The sequence below is a fragment of the Condylura cristata genome, unplaced genomic scaffold (genome assembly GCF_000260355.1).
Source record: "Condylura cristata isolate star-nosed mole 26May11 unplaced genomic scaffold, ConCri1.0 scaffold00021, whole genome shotgun sequence".
NCBI lineage: Eukaryota > Metazoa > Chordata > Mammalia > Eulipotyphla > Talpidae > Condylura > Condylura cristata.
The window spans coordinates 1,672,644-1,695,460 of NW_004567122.1; the positions used below are offsets into that span (position 1 = coordinate 1,672,644).

General features: G+C 45.6%; 1 protein-coding gene across 1 annotated transcript in view; it reads left to right on the top strand.

Annotated features, from left to right (window-relative positions):
• Window positions 1-22,817, top strand: part of ARHGEF38 (Rho guanine nucleotide exchange factor (GEF) 38) — a 78,249-nt gene that overhangs the window by 12,609 nt on the left and 42,823 nt on the right. Inside the window, exon 2 of the mRNA XM_004686597.1 lies at window positions 10,468-10,655. Coding sequence (XP_004686654.1) covers window positions 10,468-10,655 — 188 coding nt within the window. The remainder of the gene's footprint in view (window positions 1-10,467; window positions 10,656-22,817) is intronic.

Below are 22,817 nucleotides of genomic sequence, written 5' to 3' on the forward strand. Positions count from 1 at the left end.
CCAGCTCACACAGGGCGGCGACGACATTCAGACGCTCACGGTAGAGCCCGTGTGTGCTTGTGCCACAGACGTGCGGCGAATGTTTTGACCAGGTGTTTGGAACCCGTGGCCGGCCAGAGCCAAGCTGAATGAAGAGCCTGTCACCCCCTGGTCGTGGGGGGTGTCCGGCTTGCCTGTCCTCTATCTAAACTGTGTAAAACACGGAGAATGCTGTGGCCCTAGGTCCAAACTGGCATCAAGCTTTCGGTGCTGGATGGATGTTAGAAGTAGAGGTATTTGCATAATGTACCCACAAATCACATTTACCCTAAATTCATGCACGATCAGCAAACTCCACTTTCTGGTAAAGACGGTGACGGGCCCCCTGGGGTTCTGCTCAAGCCCCACCCCACCGCCAGGACGCCATGGTGGCGCGCCCTCGCCAGCCTGCACTATGCCTTCAGAGCGCCGCTCCCTATCAGGCAGGATTACGCCGCTGTGTCCGTCCGCTTATCACTTCTCCTCCATCACCGCGCTGCAGATTTCATAAAGACTGAGGTTTTTCTGTTTTTTTTTCTTTACATTTTGCCAGCCCTGAGGAAAGGATTGCCGATAGCAGCCCTGCTGTCATTTTGGGCTCGGGACGTTTTCGCTTTGGGGTGCTGTGCTGTGCATCAGAGGCTGTTTGCAGCCTCTCTCGCCTCTACCCACTAGATGCCAGGAACATTCCCACCCCCAGATGTAACAACTGACTGCAGGGCTGGCCAGAGTGCCCAGGGAGCCTTTGAGAGAAGTACAATTGCCAGTTGAGAGTCCATGACCCAGGACAAGGGGCGCTCACCACGAGGCCCGGGACAGAACAGATGGATTAAGATCAGTCCTTTTCACCAAGTCACAACTTTGCAGAACGACGGATAAAGACAGTTCTGCCAAGGAGCGCTCCCTTCTATTCAGGGCCCCCAATCCTCCCTCTCTCACTCATCTTTTCCTGCTAAAGACCTTTCCGGAGAGCGCCCACTTGCCGCGCTCTCACTGTTGGGCTGCCCTGTGTGGATCGCCTCAGGAGCCCGAATCATTGCCACTCACGTGTTTTTCAAGCTGGGGAAGCTCTGCTCAATTCCTTTTTGAAATCTACTCCTCTGCTTTCTGCAGCAATTAGCAGTCGGAGGAACTAAAGCACAGCCCTTCCAGTGAGGGTACACTGTCTCCCTGCCCCAGTGTCTGAGCCTTCCGACCCTTCGCAGCTTCACTTAATGCTCCACGGCCCCTCTCCAGACCCTGTCTGACACGCAGTTACTGTCGGCCTGTTCCACAGAGGCCTGCTACATTCGTCTTTCCACGGGGTGGATTTCTGCTGAACTGATAAAAGATTTTACCGCGGGGCTCCATGCAATCTCAGTCAAGGGCTTGGGGCTTCTGGGAGCAGACGTGACGCGCAGCGGGCGAGGCTGGGAGGAGGTGCTCGCCGTCCTCTGGGGGGCCTGCCTGGGACAGCGAGGAAGGTGCAGGATGTCTGCACCATGTGGGGCGAGGGGACAGGACACGTGTGAGGAGGGGTGACCTTCACAAGCCCAGACTCAACTTCTGTAGTGAGAGACTCTCTCCAGAAATGAGCACAGGTTTCTGTAACTGTGGCAGGACTGGGAAGGCCCCGGGCAGCTCCCGCTGTGCTCTGTCCCCACAGCACCCCTTTCTCTCTCGGGCACACTGCCCCGTCCACCGTCAGGCATCTGTGTCACCGGAACCCACCTGTGTTGCCCCGGGCTTGGAAGGCTCACCCGCTTACGCCCATCATTTCTGCGCCCGTGTTTCTCAAGCTGTTCGGTTCTCTCCATCCTGTGGGTGTCTACACTAGCTTGGCGACCTCCGTCCTCCATCTCTGACAGAACTGCGCAATTCAAGGTCACCTCCCTGACTCCCTGCCATAGCCTGGCTCTCCACCCACTTCTAAATCCGTCCCCCTGGGCCCAAAGTAGTCTCGCAAGGAGAATCTGGTTACGGTACTCGCTTGCTAGAAACTCCGCACTGACTTCCACTATTTTTAAAAATCCTAGAATCCTTAACTTGATCTTCAAGATCTGTCTCCTCTAGACTCACCCCTTACCACATTCTCTTAACGTTCTGTCACCCAGACTCTTCTCACATCTGTACTTGCTGCCAAGCTTGGCCAGTGGCTGCCTCTGCCCTCCTGGGGTCCAGGACACGCCGCTCTACCCAGTGGCTGCTCTCACAGCTGGTCTTAGCAGAGGCCTCTGTCTACTGCAGTTACATCTGCATGCCAGTTTTTAAATACTGCCTGATCTTTTTGACATTGCAACACGATTTGGTCACAGAATCTTCTCAGAAAAAAAAAAATTCAAAAATTTTATAGTCACCTCATTCAATCCCTAATACAGCCACAATATACTGGCAATATTAACTTGATCAAACCATTTCAAAGCATTAAAGTAGTTTTCTCAAAAACACATTCTTTCACTCTCACACTTCACCAGTTTATTTGAGTTTAACTAGTGAAATTACAATAGGAAATACAACAGACATAACTAGGCTCGCGCTGAACACAACACACGACACAGTCAGTCATCCCGGGGCGAAGTGCACAGCATCAGCTGGCTGGTGTTTGGTGGGGGTTCACCCACCCTGTGGTGCAGATACCCATTGCTATTTCTACAGAAGCCACTTGTTGACAGAAAGGGTTATCTTATTCATACTGTGTATGCAACGTAAAGTATAGAGTCAACTCGAAACTCTTAAAAACTATGAAATTTGTAAAATGGCTAGCTTATCTTCAAATTCTCCTATGTCCACTTATTTAATTAAGAAGTAATTAGGGGCCCTCCCTGGTGGTACAACAGGTTAAAGCACAGCACTACTAAGCAAGCCACAGCCACTTCAGCATTAGTTTGATCCCTGCCCTGGAGGTGATCCACGGGCGTGGCAGACCTCCCCTGACCCGCCCGCTGCTCCCCTCAGCAGTGTACTTTGTCGATCTGCCTGTTCTGCTCCCCACTCTGTCTCTGGTGAATCCTCTCACCCCTGCACCTCTGGTCTATGCCCCAGTTCTGTATGCACAAATAAATCTTCTAAAAAAGTAATTTAGTTAGGTGTGGGAATTCAGGGCTGGGGTGAGGGCAGGTGCTATTATGCAAAACTTCCAGGTTGATACATGAAAGGACTAGCCCCAACTCTTTCTTATCAAGGGGTAAGTGAGTTGCATGGAAAGCAAAGCAGCAAAGCAAAGGAACAACCAAACCCCTAGGAATCTTACTGAGGAATTTGAGGCAGGGTCTAGGGTAGAGGGTGGTGGGTTTAGTGGTCTGGTACATATATCTGAAGAGGTGTGAGCCTGGCCCCCTTAATCATACACAATATTATAACACAATGTTAACCTCAGTAAAGTTACAAGAGATAAATGACGTGTCAATATAATTATGGAAATTAAAATTACTGGCAGTGATTGGTAAATAATACAGCTAGGAAACAATCCAGATAAGTAAGGACCTAGGTCTTTAGAGTAATGATGAGCTGTGTATTTGGCAGGACACACGTTCTAGCTCAGTCATTTTACCTTCCCTGAGCAGCACACCTTTTCGATGAATTTGTCAGAATTTTACCTGAATTGGTAATTTAGCTTCAGTGTAAGTGGGAGAGGATTGGCAAATGCAGGGGTTTGTATTATGCCAGACAGCATCAAGGGCCACCTCCCAGCTCGTTAGAATTCCTTGTGAGCATAGCTCAGACACAGAACAGATTTTGCCCAAGTCCTGGCTGCTTTGCTTTTCCTTAGAGCAGCAGTCCAGAGGCACCAAAGGCTGTTTCCTGATGGATGATCAATCTCACCTCTTGCCCTTGGAGATGTGCATGGGGGAAAAGCAGGTGCAGCCATTGAGAAGCAGATAGAGAAAACTCGGAGGTAACTGTGGTCATAATGCCTGGCACATTCTGAAAGATTCTTATGTGTCAGACACTGCGTTAAGTCACTTTCCCGCTTTATCGCAGATCTGACAACCTTCCAGCGGTGGTTAAAATGCAGGCTTGGGAGCCAGGCTGGCTGGGTTTGAATCCACTTAGTGTGGTATGATCTCAGCACTCACCTCTGTGCACTTCAGCACAGAGTAAATAAGGGGAAGGGAATAAAATAGATCTACCTCAGAGTCTTTGTGATGAACAAAGAGCTAATACAAGACAAGCTTGTCAGCACAAAGTGGGTGCAAAATGTGAGCTCTTATTAACCCCGCAGATGAAGCAGTCTGGTGATGCCAAGGTCGCACAGCAAGTGGGTGGCGGAGCCAGAGCGGATGTCATGTCTGCATATACAACACAATTTCAGTGAAATAACACAGGGACCTGTGCACAAGATAAGTTATTGACGGAGGAGACAGGGCGAGAGTCAGGCCTCACGGCCAGCACCTTTATGAAGAAACAGATGAGAATCCAGCTCTCCTGTAGGCTATCAGTCCCAACAAGTTTCACTTACATTACTGAGTTCATTTTCCTCATCTGTAAAACTCCACACTCACTGTTGTAAGACCATCAATAATGCATGTATTTTAACAATCGGCACATAATAGGTACTTGAAAACTGCTGCTCTTCTTATAGGCTAGCATCATATATTTTAAACAAAATAGTTGTATTAATGATACACAGTGCTCTACTGTACATATATTTCTGTAAGAATATGCACTGCTACAAGGTTATCATTCAGCCTTAAAAAAGAAATTCTGGCCCATGCCACAAGGCGGAAACTTGAAGTCATTATGCAAAATGAAATAAGCTAGAAACCAAAGCACAAATACATGCTTCCATTTACACAAGGGATGTACTGTAGCCAAACACAGACACAACTAGGGAGTGGCTGGGCAGCAATGACCTAGGGCTCTCTGCTCACTCTGTGATCCCCTATTCTTCCAGGCACTGCAGGGAATCACTGACAGTGATTTACCAAATACCGCAGAGAAGTCAAACATGTCTCTCAGTCTTTTAAAGATCTATTACCAAAACAGACTTTAGCTAGTGACTATCTGAAAACGCTTAGAGGGAACAGGGGAGACGAGGAAGAGAGTGAGAACAACGATGAAAGTCACGATGATGAAACAGAATTGTAAACCCAAAAAGAAGTGCTTAAAAAGCAGCCTGATGGCGAGGGTCCTCCGGGAGCAGGCCGTCGGGTGACGGGCCAGGAGGGCAACACAATGGCGCCTCTGTAGTCTTTCTACACCGTCGTCTCCCCTCAGACATTTGCAGTCTTTGCTGGCTGAGGTACAGCATTCAGCTGCAGGCTGTCGGCAGAGATGGTTCTGGGGACTCTTAAATCCACAGGCAGATGCTGAAGACCTCTGAATTGGTTGTGTAAATTCACGTATGTGCAATTTTGAGGTAGTTCTTGTAGCAACTAAGTCTAGTTGTGCGTTGCAAGAAGATGGACTATTTGTCCCAGTTGCATTTTTTTTATCTAGAAACAAATTTTGCTTTTTAATTAAAGGAAAAAATGAAGTTGGGGACTACCAGATGCCAAAGGCAGGGGGGCAGAGGCCTAACTGTCCAAGATGGGGTTGTGGTCAGGAGGACGGACCAGTGCTGAGGGGAGCAGTGGGCATGGCCGCAAGCCCTGTGAAAGCACTTACTGCCGCTGAAATGTGCGCTTCAAACTTGTGAACAGGGGGTATTTCATGCTTGGTATTTTTTAACACAATGAAAAATGGGGGGTAGGTGAGAAAATATCCTGCCCTAAGAGGAAAACATTAACATTAAAATCACTGAAATGAAAATCACAGTCTTAAGACCAGCTCCTACTTTGATGAGTGATACTTTTGAAGCTTTATGTCGAATTCCACCAAGCTGTCGCTTTAGGGTTTATATTTCATGAGTGAGAAGGTGTGTGTGACTATTCTTATCCACAGCATACGCTCCTCTTTGAACTGGCAGGTGAGTAGTAGTCAATGTGGGTATCGTTCTAACAACGCTGTCAGAGGAGAAATAACACGGTTGTGACATCAAGAGAAGAGTTTTATTATACACATTACCTTGAAGTAACACTTTTGCCAGGAGATTCAAAGTGGCATTCACGTGGTGCATGATAGAAAGACACTGAGCTAAACTGCATTAGTCACGTACGCTCCTGACAGTTCAACAGCCGGAGGTAGGAGGACGTCATCACCTGGGAAGATCATCCCACCCCAACGTCCTGTTTGGAGCGCAGATGTATTCAGTGATGCTGTCTACTCTGGTTGTACCTAGACCACTCCTTTTTATGGACTTTGTCTTCTATGTAATTTTTAAACTCCTTTTTATAAAGCCATTTTTGTGTGTGCATGAGGTCTGTCTGTTTACATTGCCTTGTACTCCAAACCCAAATCAAAAACATTTTGAATTTGAAAACATGACTCGCTTGTGACATTGAAACTTTTCCCACTCTTTTTCAGCTACTATAACATACGTAAGAGTTTTCTGGGAACGTTTTAATACACCCAGAAAGCCTGGTGTGCGCCTGTGCCGTTGCATCCGTTTCAGCCTCGCCGCGTTGGTGCTTACCGACGTTCGCTTTCATCTTCTGCACCAGCTCCATGTAGGCACACCGCCAACTCCAATTATTCTGAGTACTGGTCGTGCCAGCCCTCCTGGGCAGCAAAAGGAACTAACAGTCTCTGGTCTGCCCTGCAGGGTCTCTAAGCACTTGTTGATTCTCCACGTAGAATAGTGAGTATTCGCACATCCCTGGTCTCTTCAGAGAGCCTAGAGCACTCAGATTTTCAAACATTCAGATAGGACTCTGGTATTTGTTGAAAGCCTTCATAGAAATATGGAGACGGAGTCTCGTCCATGCGTCTTTCTAGCTTGTACTGTTTTATCCTCAGAAGCCTGCACCTCGTAAGTGGGTAAGAATTTGGAAGAAAGTCTAAGATGTGATAAGCATTTTTATCTATTCAGGGTTTAGTTAATGGAAATAACAGATAATGAGCAGAGTGGATAAAGGGCAAGCCATCATGTCTCATGTCTGACATCTATACTGCTACTGTCAATAAGACACTGTATCTCCAGATATCTCGCCATACAAAGTGGACAGATTTACAAAAAGACACCCCACTATATACAGATACAATGGAAGAAAACAAGTCACCGAGCAAACAATCACCTCAAGGTGCAGAAGAATATGTAAACATAAGCCCATTATGTAAAAACACAAACCCCAGAACTAACTGCTCTATGTACGCTACATGTGTGCTCTCTTCTGTGCACGTAGCTGTGGCCCACATCAGAGCCATTTTGTCTTCTGAGAGGGCTGGTATCTCTAAAAACAGGTGACACTGCTCTAAAGCGCAGAAAAGCTGGAGAAAGGCGAATTTCATAGCCATATCTGTGGAAATAAAATGACTCCAATGCTGCCTCAAAGATCCCTAGGAATCCCCAAGCACTACTCCTATAAGTCTAGATTATTGAGGTCGCTGGGATGGTCCCCATTATTTGTAACAGGTAAAGATGCTGAGTCCCAACAGACTGACTAACTTGTCTGCCATGCTCTACTACTCAGAATAGCAAGCCAGTCTTCATCCAGTTACCCTTTCACCAAGCCTCCGCTGCTTCCCTCAATTTCTAGGAATTACATGTTACCTATAAAACTTGTGGCTCAAATAGTGAAAATTCATCATCAAGCATTATTGCGGGGGTGAGGGTGGGGAATTATGCCTGAAGGTGAAAAAAATGGCAGATTGACAAGAGTGGGTCAGTACGTGGGACTGTTTTCATACAGTGTGGCATGTTTCAGTTAAAACCATCTAGTTTTACAGCCTGTTTCCCTTCAGTCTGGACAGTCAGCTTAACCTAACGACTGGAAAATATTCATGAAGTTCTATTTTTCCTATATTCTTAGCATATCTATTGCTTTATCTAGAAATAAAAGATTGTTTAGCTAACTGCTGATCTGGGTGATAAATGTTGATATTTACATGTTACACGTAGCTGCAGTGTAAAAACGGTAAAACTGAAAAGATAAAAGTTTCAATGGTAGAGAGGATCTTATGGAAAATTGTGCCCACAATGCACTGCTGAGTTTGCTGGATTAAGGAATGTAAACACAGAAAGTGTTTAGACACTTGACCATAAATGATGCAAGTCGAGTCTTTGTTCCTGCAATGAAGTTGGCCACAGTCGAAAGAGCGAACAGCTCACATGGTTGCTCAACTCTGAAGGGGGAGTTTCTGAGGTTCCCATCTCGACTGCACTTTGACTACCATGTCAGTCCCCCCACACACCCCGAACTTGTGCTCAACAAGTTGTTGAGTGGTATTGGAAAAGTGAAACTTTTTCTTTCAAATCATTTTTCATTTATTCACTTACATGATATCCAATTCTAACATAATATATACTATTATGTTTATTCCATTTTCAACCAATTTTAATCAACAATATCTACAAATGTGCATTTCAAAGGACAACAAGTGGGAAAACTCTGAAATAAATTAACTGGCTACAGTAACTGAATCCTGGAATTCAGAAGTGAAAGGAACCTGAGAAAGTAACTTTTGGGATATTTCTTTGCCAAAGATCAGGAAAGACTCCCTTCTCCTTGCTAGTCTTCAATGGCTAATACATAGATAAGACGCAGAAGGCTTAGAACGCAGAACTGACATGGGTCAGAACAATTTTCCAACAGTGTCCCTTTATTTCAAGATAATGTGAAGTAATGTTTAGATTCTCTCCATGTTGGTTGCTGGGTGTCTACTGGTGACATTTCTGAGTTATTTATCAGGAGAAAAGGAGCTCTTGGTTCTTCCTCTGCCATGTCGCCCAACACCCACTCTTTTAGGAAGAGCCAAAGAAGGCTCAGGAAGGTCAAGTTGTATATATATATATATATAGGCACTTACCAGTCACCTGCCTTCCTCTTTGTATACTAAGTAATTCCTACTCATAATGCCTGGTTAGAACTCTGCCTTTCTGACTTGGGGTGCTGAGAGCATGCTTTTACTTTAGGTGTACCACTGAAACTCCCCATAAGATATAGAACATGAATTCATACAGAGTCTCTCTTCTTGTACATTCTTCTTGTGTAACTTACACAGATTATCTCTTTGGTACTGAACATCCCACTTTAGGAAATCATGTGCTCTTAGATATCATCTATCAAATGCATCTTCTTCCCTGATGAAGGAGAGCTAGTCATCAGGCAAATGGTCCGTCCAGAAGTGTATTCACCTGCCAGTCAAAATTGCCCAAAGTCCCCCCTAACACACCTTCCAGGGAGGCTGGTGTCCCCTTCATGGTGTCTCCTCAGTGTTTGATCACCGAACCTCCCTGAACTCTTGAAGTTAGTAGGCCAGGGTGAAAGGCTACTTCTGAAGTGTCTCTTCACATTCTTGGGCAGTCTCTTTATATCAAACCATGAACAACTCTACTAAACGCTTCTCCGGTTGTCTCAGCTCTGTTTCTGAAGTGAGCTGAGAGAACAATCTCTCTTGATTTCCATTTCCGTACATCTTGACCCGTGCACTTTTTTTTCCTGTACAGACTTTTTATAAGCCCTTTATAAAGCTCCATGTTCTCAGGAATACTCTACCATCAAAGATGCTTCACATAGTTATCAGACTCGTATTAGCTTTGAAGGAAATAAAATGACTTTAGCAGGGGCTAAAGTTAAATCTGTAATGCCTTCCAGCTGGCAGCAAGTTCATTTATGCACACACATGCACACCCATACTGCCCATATTGATCACTGCTGATTCCACGGTCTTGTTTGTAGCTTCCAAAACTTTACTCTGTGCTGGGAAGCTCACCCTTGGAGACATTTAGCTCGCTTAACTTTTATATACAACCTCAGTTATGTGTGAGTCTTCCAATTTATTTCCACATCCTCAGGACTGTGATATTTTATTTACAACTTTATACTAAGCGGTTCACGATTTTTGAAGTAACTAGTTACACAAGGTATTGCGGAGGAGTAACGAAGCAGCTTAGCTAAAAATGATCTATTCCACCGTCGCTTTACTCCTCTGGGTTCTGACTGTGACGTGAAAGACCATTACCTGCAACTGTTTTCCATTTTACTGAGTTTTATGTCTAAGGAAACAGGAATCAGGGGCAATTATTTCATTAACAGGGACAAACAAAGTTGGAAGATATTCCAGTTATTAAAGACCTTCTGACAGGAAAGCAAGCGTGTCCTGAGGAGTTCTGAACCGTGGCAGTACTCCCTTTACCACCTGCCCGGAGACAGCTTACTGCCTAACACAGTAGCACCGGGGGCTTTCAACACATGCCATGACCCCCCAGTGTCCTCTACCTGACCTGGTACAAATATGTTCTCTCACACCCTTTCTTGCTAGAGTCTCACGGGACTCTGACCTTTGGACCCAACTGCACCCGATCTCCTGAGAACACCCTGGAGACATGGGGGGGCCTCTCACTTATCAATAATAACCTGCAGTGGCAGTGTTTGTAACGGAGAACCTGAGACTCAGAGTGCTTCACACATCCATGTTTTCATTTAACAGAAAAGATGACCCCCCAGGCCGGATGTTCTGCTGGGGAGAGTCCAAGCCAGGAGGACGAGCATCAGATGCAGAGAATGATGGCAAAGCGGTCCAAGATCATCAAGGAGCTGATCCAGACAGAAAGGGACTACCTGAATGACCTGGAGCTGTGTATTCGGGAAGTGGTTCAGCCCTTGAGAAGTAAACAGGTAAATGTGGCTCCAAGCACCCCCTACCCCCACCCCACCCCTCATCCACCACAGGGTCACTACAGCAGGAAGTTCCAGCACCAGGTGGAAGAAATGGGCCTTCCCAAGGATCTGGGCACAGGACGGACCATCATGGTCATACTTAGGCAGCAGACACTACACTCACTCCCTTTGGCAAAGAAATCACACTGCACGTGTCGAGAAAGGAAAGTCACTGTTGCTGCCACTTTGGCATTTCACTGTGTTCTTTCTTGGATTCCTATAGAACTGGCGACAAGGCACGAGCAGCAGGTTTTCAGCAGCGCAGGACCCAGCCGCCTTATTTTACTCAGAGGTGATAAAGGAGTTAGGAAACAAAAATATGTGGGTTCACCCTCAGACACGCCTTTTGAGAGTTCGATTAAGCATACGGATATTTAGGTCAGTATAACTCAACAGAGAAATCACCCTGCTGTAAGATTAAAAAGTTCCTCTTTGGTACAAAGATTGAAAGGTACAAAGATGTTTCTCATTTTCTCTCTCTGTCTCTCTCTCTCTCACACACACACACATACAGCTATTTCATTCAGTCAACACCTATTTATTAAGTGTTGATGCATCACTGGCACTAGGGTTGCAGTTCTGCATGCAAAGTCCTGCCCTGGAGGAGATTACTTTCTTTTCTTTTCATTTTTTTAAAGGTTTATTTATTTGTGCATACAGAACTGAGGTACAGGCCAGAGGGGCAGGGGCGGCGAGAGGCTTCACCAGAGACAGAGTGGGGAGCAGAACAGGCAGATCGATGAAGTACACTGCTGAGGGGAGCAGCAGGGAGACAAGAGAGGTCTGCTGTGCCATGTGGGTCACCTCCCTTGCCAGGGGTCGAACTTGCGCTACAGTGGCTGTGGATAGCTTCACCGTGCTGTGCTTAGCCTCTTGTACCACCAGGGAGGGCCCAAGGAAATTACTTTCTAGTGGGAGAGTGAAGAATAAGAAAATACAAAAATAAACAAACAAGGGAAAGTGAAAATATATCACACGGCACAAAGGACAGTTGGAAAGACTAACACAGGGACAAGACGTGGTGAGTAGGGTCAGAGAAGTGATGCTTCTATTTCAAGAACAGTGGTGAGAAATTGTTTCCAATGGAGGCTTGCTCGCTGAGCAGGACACATAGGAATGAAAAGGTGGTCCAAGCAGAGGGGGAAAGAGCAAAGATCCCGAGGAGCAAGAATAGAATCATGCGTGTGGTCCTCATTCACAATTCAAATACACAGCAACATAAACAGAGGTGTCAAGATGATCAGATATCCCACTTCTCAAAGATAGCCACCATTCGCATGGTGAAATATCCTTCCCACATCGGTTGAGGCACTAGATACACACACAGAATCCACATGGGGAGTTCTACAGAAATGTCCTTTGCACAAGCAAGTTTGTACAAGCAATTCTGTAACATACTGATTTCACTCAGCAATCTGTTGAATGTATCTTTTTATGATTTCTAACTTAGAATGTTTTTATACTATTACTGATGCTCAGATACACAAGTTTGAACTGTTATCACCTTATCTTGTTAGAATAAATTCCTGAGTGGAATTGCTTGGTTGAAGGATATGCCTATCTCGGATTTTGATTAAAAACTCACCTATTAACAACCAGAGTGTCCACACGGTTTTAATTTCCACTGCATTCACACTAACTGGTAAGGGACATCTCTGCATCTTTTAAAGCTGTGTATATCCCCTATAAAGTTGATTCAGTAACCAACAAAGGAAACCAGCTTCCTTTGATTCTATCTGACAAATATCTTCTTATATATTCAAAAGCCATTTTTCTTCATTCCAATCCCTATTCATATCCATACATTTGCCTTTAGAAAATTTTGTTTTGCATTTTTTGTTTTACAAAACCTCTTTGTACATAAGGAATGTTCTTTCTCCACCCCACATACCACAGCTAAAATTCTATAGTTGTCTTTTACCTCCTAGCCTTGTTTAATGTTTGTTTTTGCAATGTTTAAGTAGTCAAATATATTGAACTTTATGTGTTCTGGGTTTGAGAGAGTAACATGCACCCCATGGCTATACAAATATTGCTAGCCAGTTGTCCTGACGTCAACTATGAAATCTGTCTCCCAGTGTTTGCAGCACCCTGAAGCACAGTTTATACTTCTTAACACAGGGCTGTTTTCAGAAATACCGCAAAAAAACATCTGGCCTACAAATTAGGAAAAACCTATGTAGAGCAAGATGACTTTTGATATAAAAGGCAATAATATATGAAAAAAAGTGGCAAAGGAGACTTGTGATTTTCCTTCTTAGGAAATGACCTTTAGTTTTACCCTTCATGATTTGTGGGGGTTTTACTTAGTAGGTATCAGGTCCTGTTCCAAACACTTCATTAATATCTCATTTAATCCTGTCATGTTCTCCAGCAGAAAGTAAGTGGCAAGTCCCAGACTATCTGGAAATTTATTTTTAATTTTGAAAAATATAGGGTTAACAATCATGGTCATGATGGGGCTCTCCCTGGTGATGCAACGGGTTAAAGCACCACATTATGAAGCTCTCCAAAGCCACTGCAGTACAAGCTCTATCCCCCATTAGGGAGCTGACCCACAGGGCGCAGCAGACCTTCCTGACCCGCCCACTGCTCCCCTCAGCAGTGCACTTCAGTACATCTGCCTGTTCTGCTCCCTACTGTGTCTCTGGTGAATCCTCTCCCCCCCCACTCCCACACCTCTGGCTTGTACCCCAGTTCTGTAAGCATAAATAAATAAATCTTTTTTAAAAAAATCATGGTCATGATAAAAATCTACTCTCTAGTTTTATTGCTATTATATAAAAATATTTAAACTGTGTTTTCTTTCACTTAATATAAACTAGCTACATCGGATATAGCCAGGCTGACAACTGTTAATGTCATGAACTATTGATCTCAGGGCACCCAGCCTCACCATCCACCAAGGTCGCCCTGGATGGTGCCGCCTTGCCAGTACCCCCGGGCTTTGTAACTTGTAGCGCCTCACCCATCGTCTCGCTCTTCTCTTGCGCCCTAATCAATCCTAGCCAGTATAAGTGATGCCAATATTCATACAATGGTATGTGCAACTTTCAAGCCTCTCACTTAGTTCCGGGACTGTGTACCTCTTGCCATCTTGCCTCATCTCAGCCTCTCTCTTTAGGGTCATACCTGACCCTTCAACTCAGAAGTTCAACTTCACCTCTACATCCTGGTTTTCATCTAACTCCTACTCTCTCCCCATTCAGTACAGGTACCATAACGCACCCCCACCAAAGCGTCCACGTCCATCCCACAGCCCATTGTGCTCTCCCTCTGATGCACCAGGCCCTCCAGACGACAGACTTCACCACCTTTTTGCTATAGGAGTCTACACCTCACTGCAAACCAACCCTTGCAGATGGCTTGTCTTTTTTCTCTTAATCTTTCAGTTTACACCAATGAAAAAATATATTGTCAGTCCCAAGGCAGCTAAAACAATGTTTAAAATTCCAGACAATTTTCATTCCTAATCTTTCCCTTTTAAATTGAATGTGAAATGTATATAAGCATGTGTGACTAAAAGTTTCAAAAATAAGTACAATTTAACGAAAGTGCTCCCTGTAAGGAGCTAATGATGAATATAAAGAAGAGTAGCTATATAAGAAAATTACTTGCTTTGAATTCATAGTTCCATTTTTTTTTTACTAAACGGTGTGAGAAACAGATTCAGCATGAAAACATGGTCAGTTACTCTGGCCCCACAGATAGAAACGCCGTTGTGGGCCTGGACTGCACTGTTTTGTTTTTCTGTTGTTTTTATTCTGCACTCTTTATGGCACTCTTAAAAGCATTTCTCAGAGTTGGAGTTTCAGATCACGTAAATGAGAACATTTCCATGCCAGTGGCAGGTACTTTACTTGGCACGTTCAGCCAGTGCTCCCACCACTGTGAGTCAGTTCTCACAATTCTCATTTCCTTGGTTATTCTATTCTGACTGCTTAGATCTTGTTGACTCTTCACACCTGGCCCTTCTCTAGCTATCTCCAAGTTCCTTCTCCTTGTGGAGTTTAGTTTCAGGCCACTCATGTATTTGTCCTCTCCACTAATGTTGAAATAGTAATTACTGAAATGTTTTTCAGAGTTCTCATGTCAGATCTACCCTTTCCCCCAGTTCCTGATACTTCTGCACTTTGCTTAAGTAAATTAACGCTCAGAAACTCACGTGACTGGTGAACCCTGACAGGAGTGTTGAAGTAGGCAGTGGCAACCACCAGTTCATTGACTTCACTCCCTCTTTAGTATTCAGTAGCTCTTTCCCGTCCTCCTGTCCCTCCAAAGTATTTAAATATGCACAGATGCCACCCATTATCAGCTAGTGTCAAATTTATCAATTCATATGTATGGTTTCATGTAACAATCAGCAAACCAGGTTTAGCTAAAGCTGAAGGCACTGGAAGGAAGTAATTCACACGGCCCGGCTGCATTTGGCTATGACCTTAGGAATTCATGTGAGACATGCCTTTCTCTCTGCATCTTCTCTCTCGTGGAGGAGATGGTCCTTGCTCCACTGTATGGTCACCACAGCTTATATCTATGCATCCAAGCCAACACTTTTCAGTCCTAGAAGAAATAAATCAGTTTATGTAAGTGAAATTTCGAAGGAAGAGACAAAGACGAGAAAAGCACCGGACTTATCTGAATGACCTTGAAGCAGGTATCAATGAACAGGTGACTGTCTAAACCAAGTTCTACTGTTAACTTCTGCGATAATCGTGGCTTTTCTGTGAACAGAGCTTCACTAACTAAAAGCAGAGTGAGACCCAGCAATTACATCTGCTGTAAAAGTAGCACTACAAGAGGTTCTTTAAAGCGGGCCAAAGTTACCCACAACACTGTTGAAACATTTAGTGGGAAAACGGGTTCCAGTTATTTACTATCCAAACAGGCAATAAGACTACTTTTGGCAGCAAGTCAAAATAAATCAAACTAAGCAAACAGTAGAAAAAGGTTTTATGTGTAAGGGCTAAAAAGTGATTGAAAAAAAGCATCTAGAGGAAGTTAACTATATTAGTGTTTAATTTAGTTTTAACTTCTAAAATCCACATCAGATGAAAGCCCTAAAGATTTCAAGGAGATGACAGCCCAATTTCCTTTTGCAGAAAGGCAAATGTCGTTACTAGCTTCTTTTTAGCCTTTTTTTGACTTGCTCCTATTTGGACTAACCACACTGTTGAAATGTCCTATTTTTCTAAAAACACAACAATTAGTTTTGTAGTCCCAAGAGTTCAACTGCATTTTCTGTTAAACTCTGAACACGTAACATTGCAACACCTGTGCCCTAATTACTCTAAGAAAAATATGGACAGTCCCAAACACTCACCCAAGACTCTATTACTTATTACAACTATGGCCAGAAAGAGTTGGGTTTATTGTCTGGGCGGATACAACCATACTGGAGTATCTCATGGAACTGGAACTAAGGGGGAGGGCAGCGAGCGGCAAGGACAAAGAGTACGTATGGGTGGAGTATGAGTGACTGGGTGGCCGGTGCCCCATGGCAGTGATGGCTAGTGGGGGGCAGTACCCCCATATTACCTCAGTTGCAAATAATTATAAATAGTACTGTGAAATATATTCAATATGATTTAAAAATAAACGAATGACTATAGAAATAGATATAAGCAAACAAAGGCAAGAAACTGGGCTCATCCATAAAGACCGTGATGGCGGCTTTTCCCTGTGAGGCACATTTACCTGGCGGAGGTAGGCGGTTCCGCGCTTTGCTACTGCAGCGGCCTCGTCATACACCCGAAGGCAAAAAGAAAAGAAAAGAAACCCCAAAAGCAAAACAGTGACCACCTGTTTCCATGGAGCTGTTTCTGGGGTGCCCCAACCCAGCTACCAAGCCAGCAGGTGAACCCTGACGGCACTGCCGCGTCCAGCCTGAGCAAACAGCCCGCGGCACGTGCGTCCCTGCGTCCCCGCGTTCCCGCGTCCCCACGTCCCCGCGTCCCTACGTCCCTGCGCCGTCCCGTCCCTGCGTCCCCGCGACGCCACCGCCGCAAACCCACGCCACGCTGTCGTAAACGTGACGTAAAGCACAGGACGCGGCGCACGCAGCTGCCGTGAACACCGAGCCTGCCTTTGGGCACAGCAGCCGTTTCACTGGAAAAGCGCCCTCACCGAGGCCTGAGGCAGGGAGCGCCCTGAGGGCCGAGAGCGAGCCTGTGGTGTCGCAATGGCCGCGCCCTGTGGGACTGTGGCTCTGTGGGCCCGGAGGTGTCGCCCAAGCAGCTCGGAAGAGCCTGGCGGCAGGGGCTGGCGGCCTCATTCTGAGGAGAAGGCCGGCCGCGCCAGGAACGCCGCACGTGACAGGAGGTGGCGCCGGAAGCGCGGCCGGGGCCGCCACTGAGGCAGGTGAACGCTTTCTTCAGGGGTTGCTGTTAGTAAAGGCGCTGCGCGTCGTGTGCAGTGGTTGGGCCTTTGGGTGACCCCCGGCCCGCCCGGTGCGGCCCCGCAGCTCCCCGCTTCCATTCGCGGGCCGCTCCCAGGCTTCAGGCCGCATCCCCGGGGGCTCTGACCTCAGGCGCCTCGCATTGAGGGCTGCTTCTTGGAGGTGCCGTGGGAGGGTACCCCGCTTGGGTGGACCCTTCCCGCCGCCCTCCCCGGCCCAGCACACACTCCCATCCCCACACTTGGCGCTCTGGCTCTCGCGGGGCGAACGCCAGGCTTACAGTTAGCGGAGCTCCCGGAAACTGGCTAAGAGAACCAAGACAAAACTGTCCAGTAGTGAGCAAGCTGTGGTCGTGTTCCTTTATGTTTGGAAGACAGAATGGGGCTTCTCGAGGTATTTACCGAAACTTTGCCTACCGGGCCCGCCCTGGTGGCGCAACGGGTTGGGACGCAGCGCTGCGAGCTGGCATCAGCCGCTTTGGTGCCGTTCGATTCCCCTTCCCGGAGGTGACCCACAGGGCGCGGCAGACCTTTCCTGACCCGCCCGCTGCTCCCCGCAGCAGTGTCCTTCGTCATCTACCTGTTCTGCTCCCCACTCTGTCTCTGGTGAAGCCTCTCGCCGCCCCTGAGCCTCTGGCCTGTACCCCAGTTCTGTATGAATAATATTATATAAATTATATATGTATATAAAACTTTGCCTACTAAACGAATGGAGAAGACGATGGGGGTAAAATCCCTTTCGGCGGGGCTTTCGAAGCATCACAAAGGACTCTTGTCAAGATTGTCTTCTCTGGCTGTCACCTTTACTAAGACTGTTCTGTTTGCCAAAATTATAGCCACTCATTTTTGTTTCATAGGCAATGCAGTTTTTTGTCTCATGCTTTTTACTATCATCCAGTTACATTTCTTTTTTAAAAGATTGTTATTTTAGAGCAGTTTTTGATTCACAGCAAAGTTGAGACAATTTCCCATGGACTCCAAACCCTCAGTAGACAGTTAACCTTTGTGGCAACTGATGAACCAACATGGAGGCCTGATTATCACCCGATGGTCATAATTTAGATTGAGGTTCACTCTTGATCTACCTTCTATGTGTTTTCACAGATGTATATACATGAATCTATCATTATGGGGTCATGTATCTTCACTAAGTGAAAACCCATTGTGCTCCACCTAGTCATCCTTCTACTCCCTTCTACAACCCCTGTGCTTTGTACTGTCTCCATAGTTTTGCCTTTTTCCAGAATGTGACATAGTTGGAATCATAAAGTAGATTATCTTGTCAGAATGGTTTCTTTTGTGAACTTTTAAGTTTCCGCCATGTCTTTCCACGGTTTGATAGCTTGTTCCCTGTAGTGCTGAATAATTTCCCTTTGTCTGGATTACCATTTTATCCACTTACCTACTGAAGGGCATTATGGTTGCTTCCAAGTTTTGTCAGTTCCGAAATGTACTGTAGACGTGTGGGCACAGGCTTTGTGTGGATGTAGTTGTCATTCATTTAAGGAAAACCAAGGAGCATGGTTGCTTGATCATGAGTAAAAGTATATTTGGTTTTTAAGAAGCTGTCAAGCTGTCTTCCAAAGTGGCTGTTCCCACCAGCAATGAGCGTTCCTGTTGCTTCACATCCTCGTTAGCATTTAGTGTTGTCAGTGTTCTGGAGTTTGGCCATTCTAGTAGATGGATGCTATCTCAGCATTGTCTTAGTTTGCATTTCCCTGTGACATCGGATTTGGAGCATCTTTTCACATGCTCATTTGCCATCTGTTCATCTTTGGTGAGGTATCTGTTAAAGTCTTTGGTCTATTTGTTAATAAAGATCTGTTTCTTATTGTTGCGTTCTAAGAGTTCCTTATAGATTTGGGTAACAGTCATTTATCAGATGTGTCTTTTGCAAATACTGCCTCCTACTCTGTGGCCTGTCCTTTGTTCAGTTTGTTTTATCTAGGTGAAGTCCTAGATACACACAAGGTAAGTGATTCGATGAGTCAATTAATTAATTTAAGGCCACTTGGAGTCTGTAAGGACATGGGAACCACATTCCCTGCCATCAAAAGACAAAGAGCCCTTAGTTAGAGATGACGATATTCAGGCTATGAAAAGATCACTGGCGATGCAATGAGATAGTTAATAGATGCAATTGCAGGTCAGAGAAGGGACAGATCACTTCCAGACAGATTAACAGGGCCATATTTCATGAAGCATGTGCTATTTTCATGGAATATGCAAATGAGAAGATTAAATGTTTGTCAGGTGCCTAATGCTTGCAATGCCCTTTGCCCAGCTCTGCAGGGGAATCAAGGAAATTCATGTCATAGTCCTGCCCTACAAGAGTTTATAATCCGGTCAAGAAAATAGCTCATAAACACATAAAAAGTCAAATACCAGTCAAAGGGATCATGACAGAAGGAGTGCTTGATTAGTTATGCTAATTAGTTATGCTAATTAGTTATCCAGCAAACAATTGCTCTAGACATTAGCAGACAAAGGCATTAGTTTTTCTCACTTGTTGACAGCATCTGCTAAACAAAGTTCCCTATCTCTCTCTCAGAATACCTCCTACTCAGGGTCCCCCTGCTGCCCCAGCTCACCATCCAGCTCTGCCTTGGGTCAGAACCCTAAACAGTAAAGTGGGTCCAGGCTTATCTGCAGCCCTCTTCTCTCATCTACGTGTTGATACATTCCTGGGGGAGGGGGGGTTGCCGTGTTTTCTTGACTCTAATGCTGTCTGCAACACTGATGGTTGACAAAAATTAACTCCCTGTTGAGAATTTCTCCTCAGGTCCTGCGTTGCTTACATCTACTTCTCCATTCATATCTGTGCGTGCTTCTTTCTACAGGTATCTCAGCTTTCTCATGTGCAAAATCAAGCTCTTGGCTTCCCTTTAAGAGCTGCTTACCTCTCTGTGTTTCTCATCTCAGTGAAAGACAACTCCATTCTTCTTTTGCTTGGGCAAAAACCCCAGAATCATTCTTGGTATTCTTTGTCTCTCAAATCCCAAGTTGGATTGATCAGCAAATTCTTATATTTCTGCCTTCACAATTTATCCAAAATCTTACTACTTCTGTTGTGTCCACTCTGATTCAAGACCGTCTTATTATCCACCTAGGAAAAAAAAGGAATTAATGGAATTTCTTATTGAATATGTATTTTTATATATTCATCTCTATATACTTATCTACCTATATCTCTATATCTATATCTTTGTGTGTTTAACAAAGCAACACAGAGTATGGAAAACATTATTTTGATTCTTTAGGATGATTTATAGGTACCATTTAGTTAGTTTAAGGTATGCTATGATAGTGAAATCTTTGCATTGGAGGATAGTCTCAACCTGCTTTTTCTTTGCCCCTTGTGTACATAATAAGTTTAAGAGTCACAGTCCCTAAATTAGTAACACTGAGGTTGCTTTTATGAGACCTTCTACAGAATGCTAAAATATGGAGGATCTCATACACACCAAATGCTAAAAGAAAGAGAGGGTGATAGATGGAAGGAAGAAAGGAAGGAGAGTGGGAGGAAAGAAGGAAGGAAGGAAGGAGAAAAGGCAGCATGAAGGAAGCTAGTTTCAAAAGAGAAGCTTAGCTGTCCATTTGTATGACAGCTCCTGCCAATCTGACCGTGGGCCTGTCTTCATGATGACAAGAATGTGGCAGTCTTACCATGCATGGATCAAGAATCGTGTGATTAGAATTGCTGAAATAAGTGTATGATGCCTGACCCACTTAGTTAAATCGTCACTGTCTGAATGAACACACATGCACAAAACCATGGGACCCGTCTCTCCCTTCTACCTGGTCTCAAACAGCCAAATCGCTCCCCTCGTCTCAAAACGCTTTAACTGCTTCGTACTTCACAGATGAACACCTAGTTCTGTGGTGACCTCTGTGCCCCTCTGGGACTGGCCACCTTCTCTCCGACCTCACTGTTTCTAAATCTTGAACTCCTCATGATGCTTGGGACAGCCAGGTCTGGGCATTTGTTGCTAATTTCAAAGTAGGAAGGTGTGGCCAGCGCAAGGATTGCCATGGCCACTTCTTCCCTGCCGCTTAAAGAGGCAGCAAGCTTCTTCACCCGTCCTGAAGCTAAAGTTCTAGTTACTTGAAGCTAATGCCAGAAACAGCCCCCCCCCCCCCCCGGCTGGGACCCATGATAGTGGGCAGGCTGGCCTCAGCACAGAGGCAATCCTTGTGTGGGGGTGGGGGTGGGTGGAGGTGGGGGCGTTTACCCTGGTGAGGTGCTGACATTTTATCCAGGGACATGGAGGCTCTAAGCTCTTTCCTTTCCTATTGTCAGTCTAGACAGAGTTCAGAGGACTTGTCGATCCCCTTCCTCTCTCAGCAACCCGAGACTTTCTTCAAGTAGAACAGCTCTCTCCTGGCCTTTATTCACTCTCTGGTTCTGCCTTCCTCTTCCTCGTGCAGACTCTGTCCTGGAACCTCACCCTCTGCAAAGGCCAGCCTGTCCACACATGGGCCCCAACTGGGGGGCTGCTTCTGGCACTAGCTTCAAGTAACTAGAGCTTTAGCTTCAGGACGGGTGAAAAGGCTTGCTGTCTGGCTCTGCTACCATTCAGCTTGTACTTTGACTCAGTGAGCCAGCTCAGAATCTCGTTTCACAGCAGGAGATTTCACACATACAAATCAGTCGTTTTAAGAAACCTGATGAAATAATGACTGGTTTACCCTGCAAAGCTTTGTAAGGGAGAAGCCAAGTGTCTGAGCAAATGCCATAGTAATTAGATAATTATCCCAGCCTGCCTGCCCGGTGGCTGTCAAGGTCTCTGCCAACATCCTCTTTTTCCACTTGCTCCAATTTCTGTCTCACAAGCATCCCCTTTTTTCTCACAAGCATCCCACTAAAATATGAAATAGGACCTGACTCTTCCCTCTCAGAGTGCCCCTAGAGGATTCTCACTGGGATTCCACCGGTTGTTTATTCTTTTAAAAAGTTATTTATGTATACAGAACTGGGGTACAGGCCAGAGGTGCAGGGACAGTGAGAGGTTTTACCAGAGACAGAGCGGGGAGCAGAACAGGCAGACTGATAAGTACACTGCTGAAGGGAGCAGCGGGTGGGTCAGGAGAGGTCTGCCGTGCCCGTGGGTTGCCTCTGGGGCCAGGGATAAAACTCATGCTGAAGCGGTTGCAGCCATCTCGCAGTGCTGCACCTAACCTGTTGAGCCACCAGGGACGGTCTTCTATCTTTTGTTTCTTTAAAGGGCATTTTCAGCTCTTTTCCATTCTCCTCTTACTTGTTACAGTCTTGATATCTTTCACTTTTATGTTTCGACGTTCATAGCAGAGCAGCCTGTCGCCAGGCCTCACCATAGCAGAGGTCAGTTCTGCCTTTATACGAGGGGTCAGTGGACAGATTCGTGGGCACCCTGGGGGGATTTGCCCTTAGGAATTCCAACACCTGCTGTTTGGAGTATGGTAATTTCAAGTTGGACCTAGATCCAGTGCCAGCCGCACCAAACAGAAACAGTCACGTCTCTTCTAGGGGAAGTTTCCAGAGAAGCACGTGGGTGGTGGCAACTAACTGCCTTGGCATTCCAAGGCAATGTGAGTGACCTTCTTCCTTTCTCCATGGTAGTGTGTTATGTTGAGATATCTGGGACTTCAGTCTTGGATTTCAGTCATCTAATTGGAAGATTAGGAATGTATTTCTAAATTGAGGTCAGGACAGTTATACCCAGTGGTGTCTACTCTGTTGGCTAC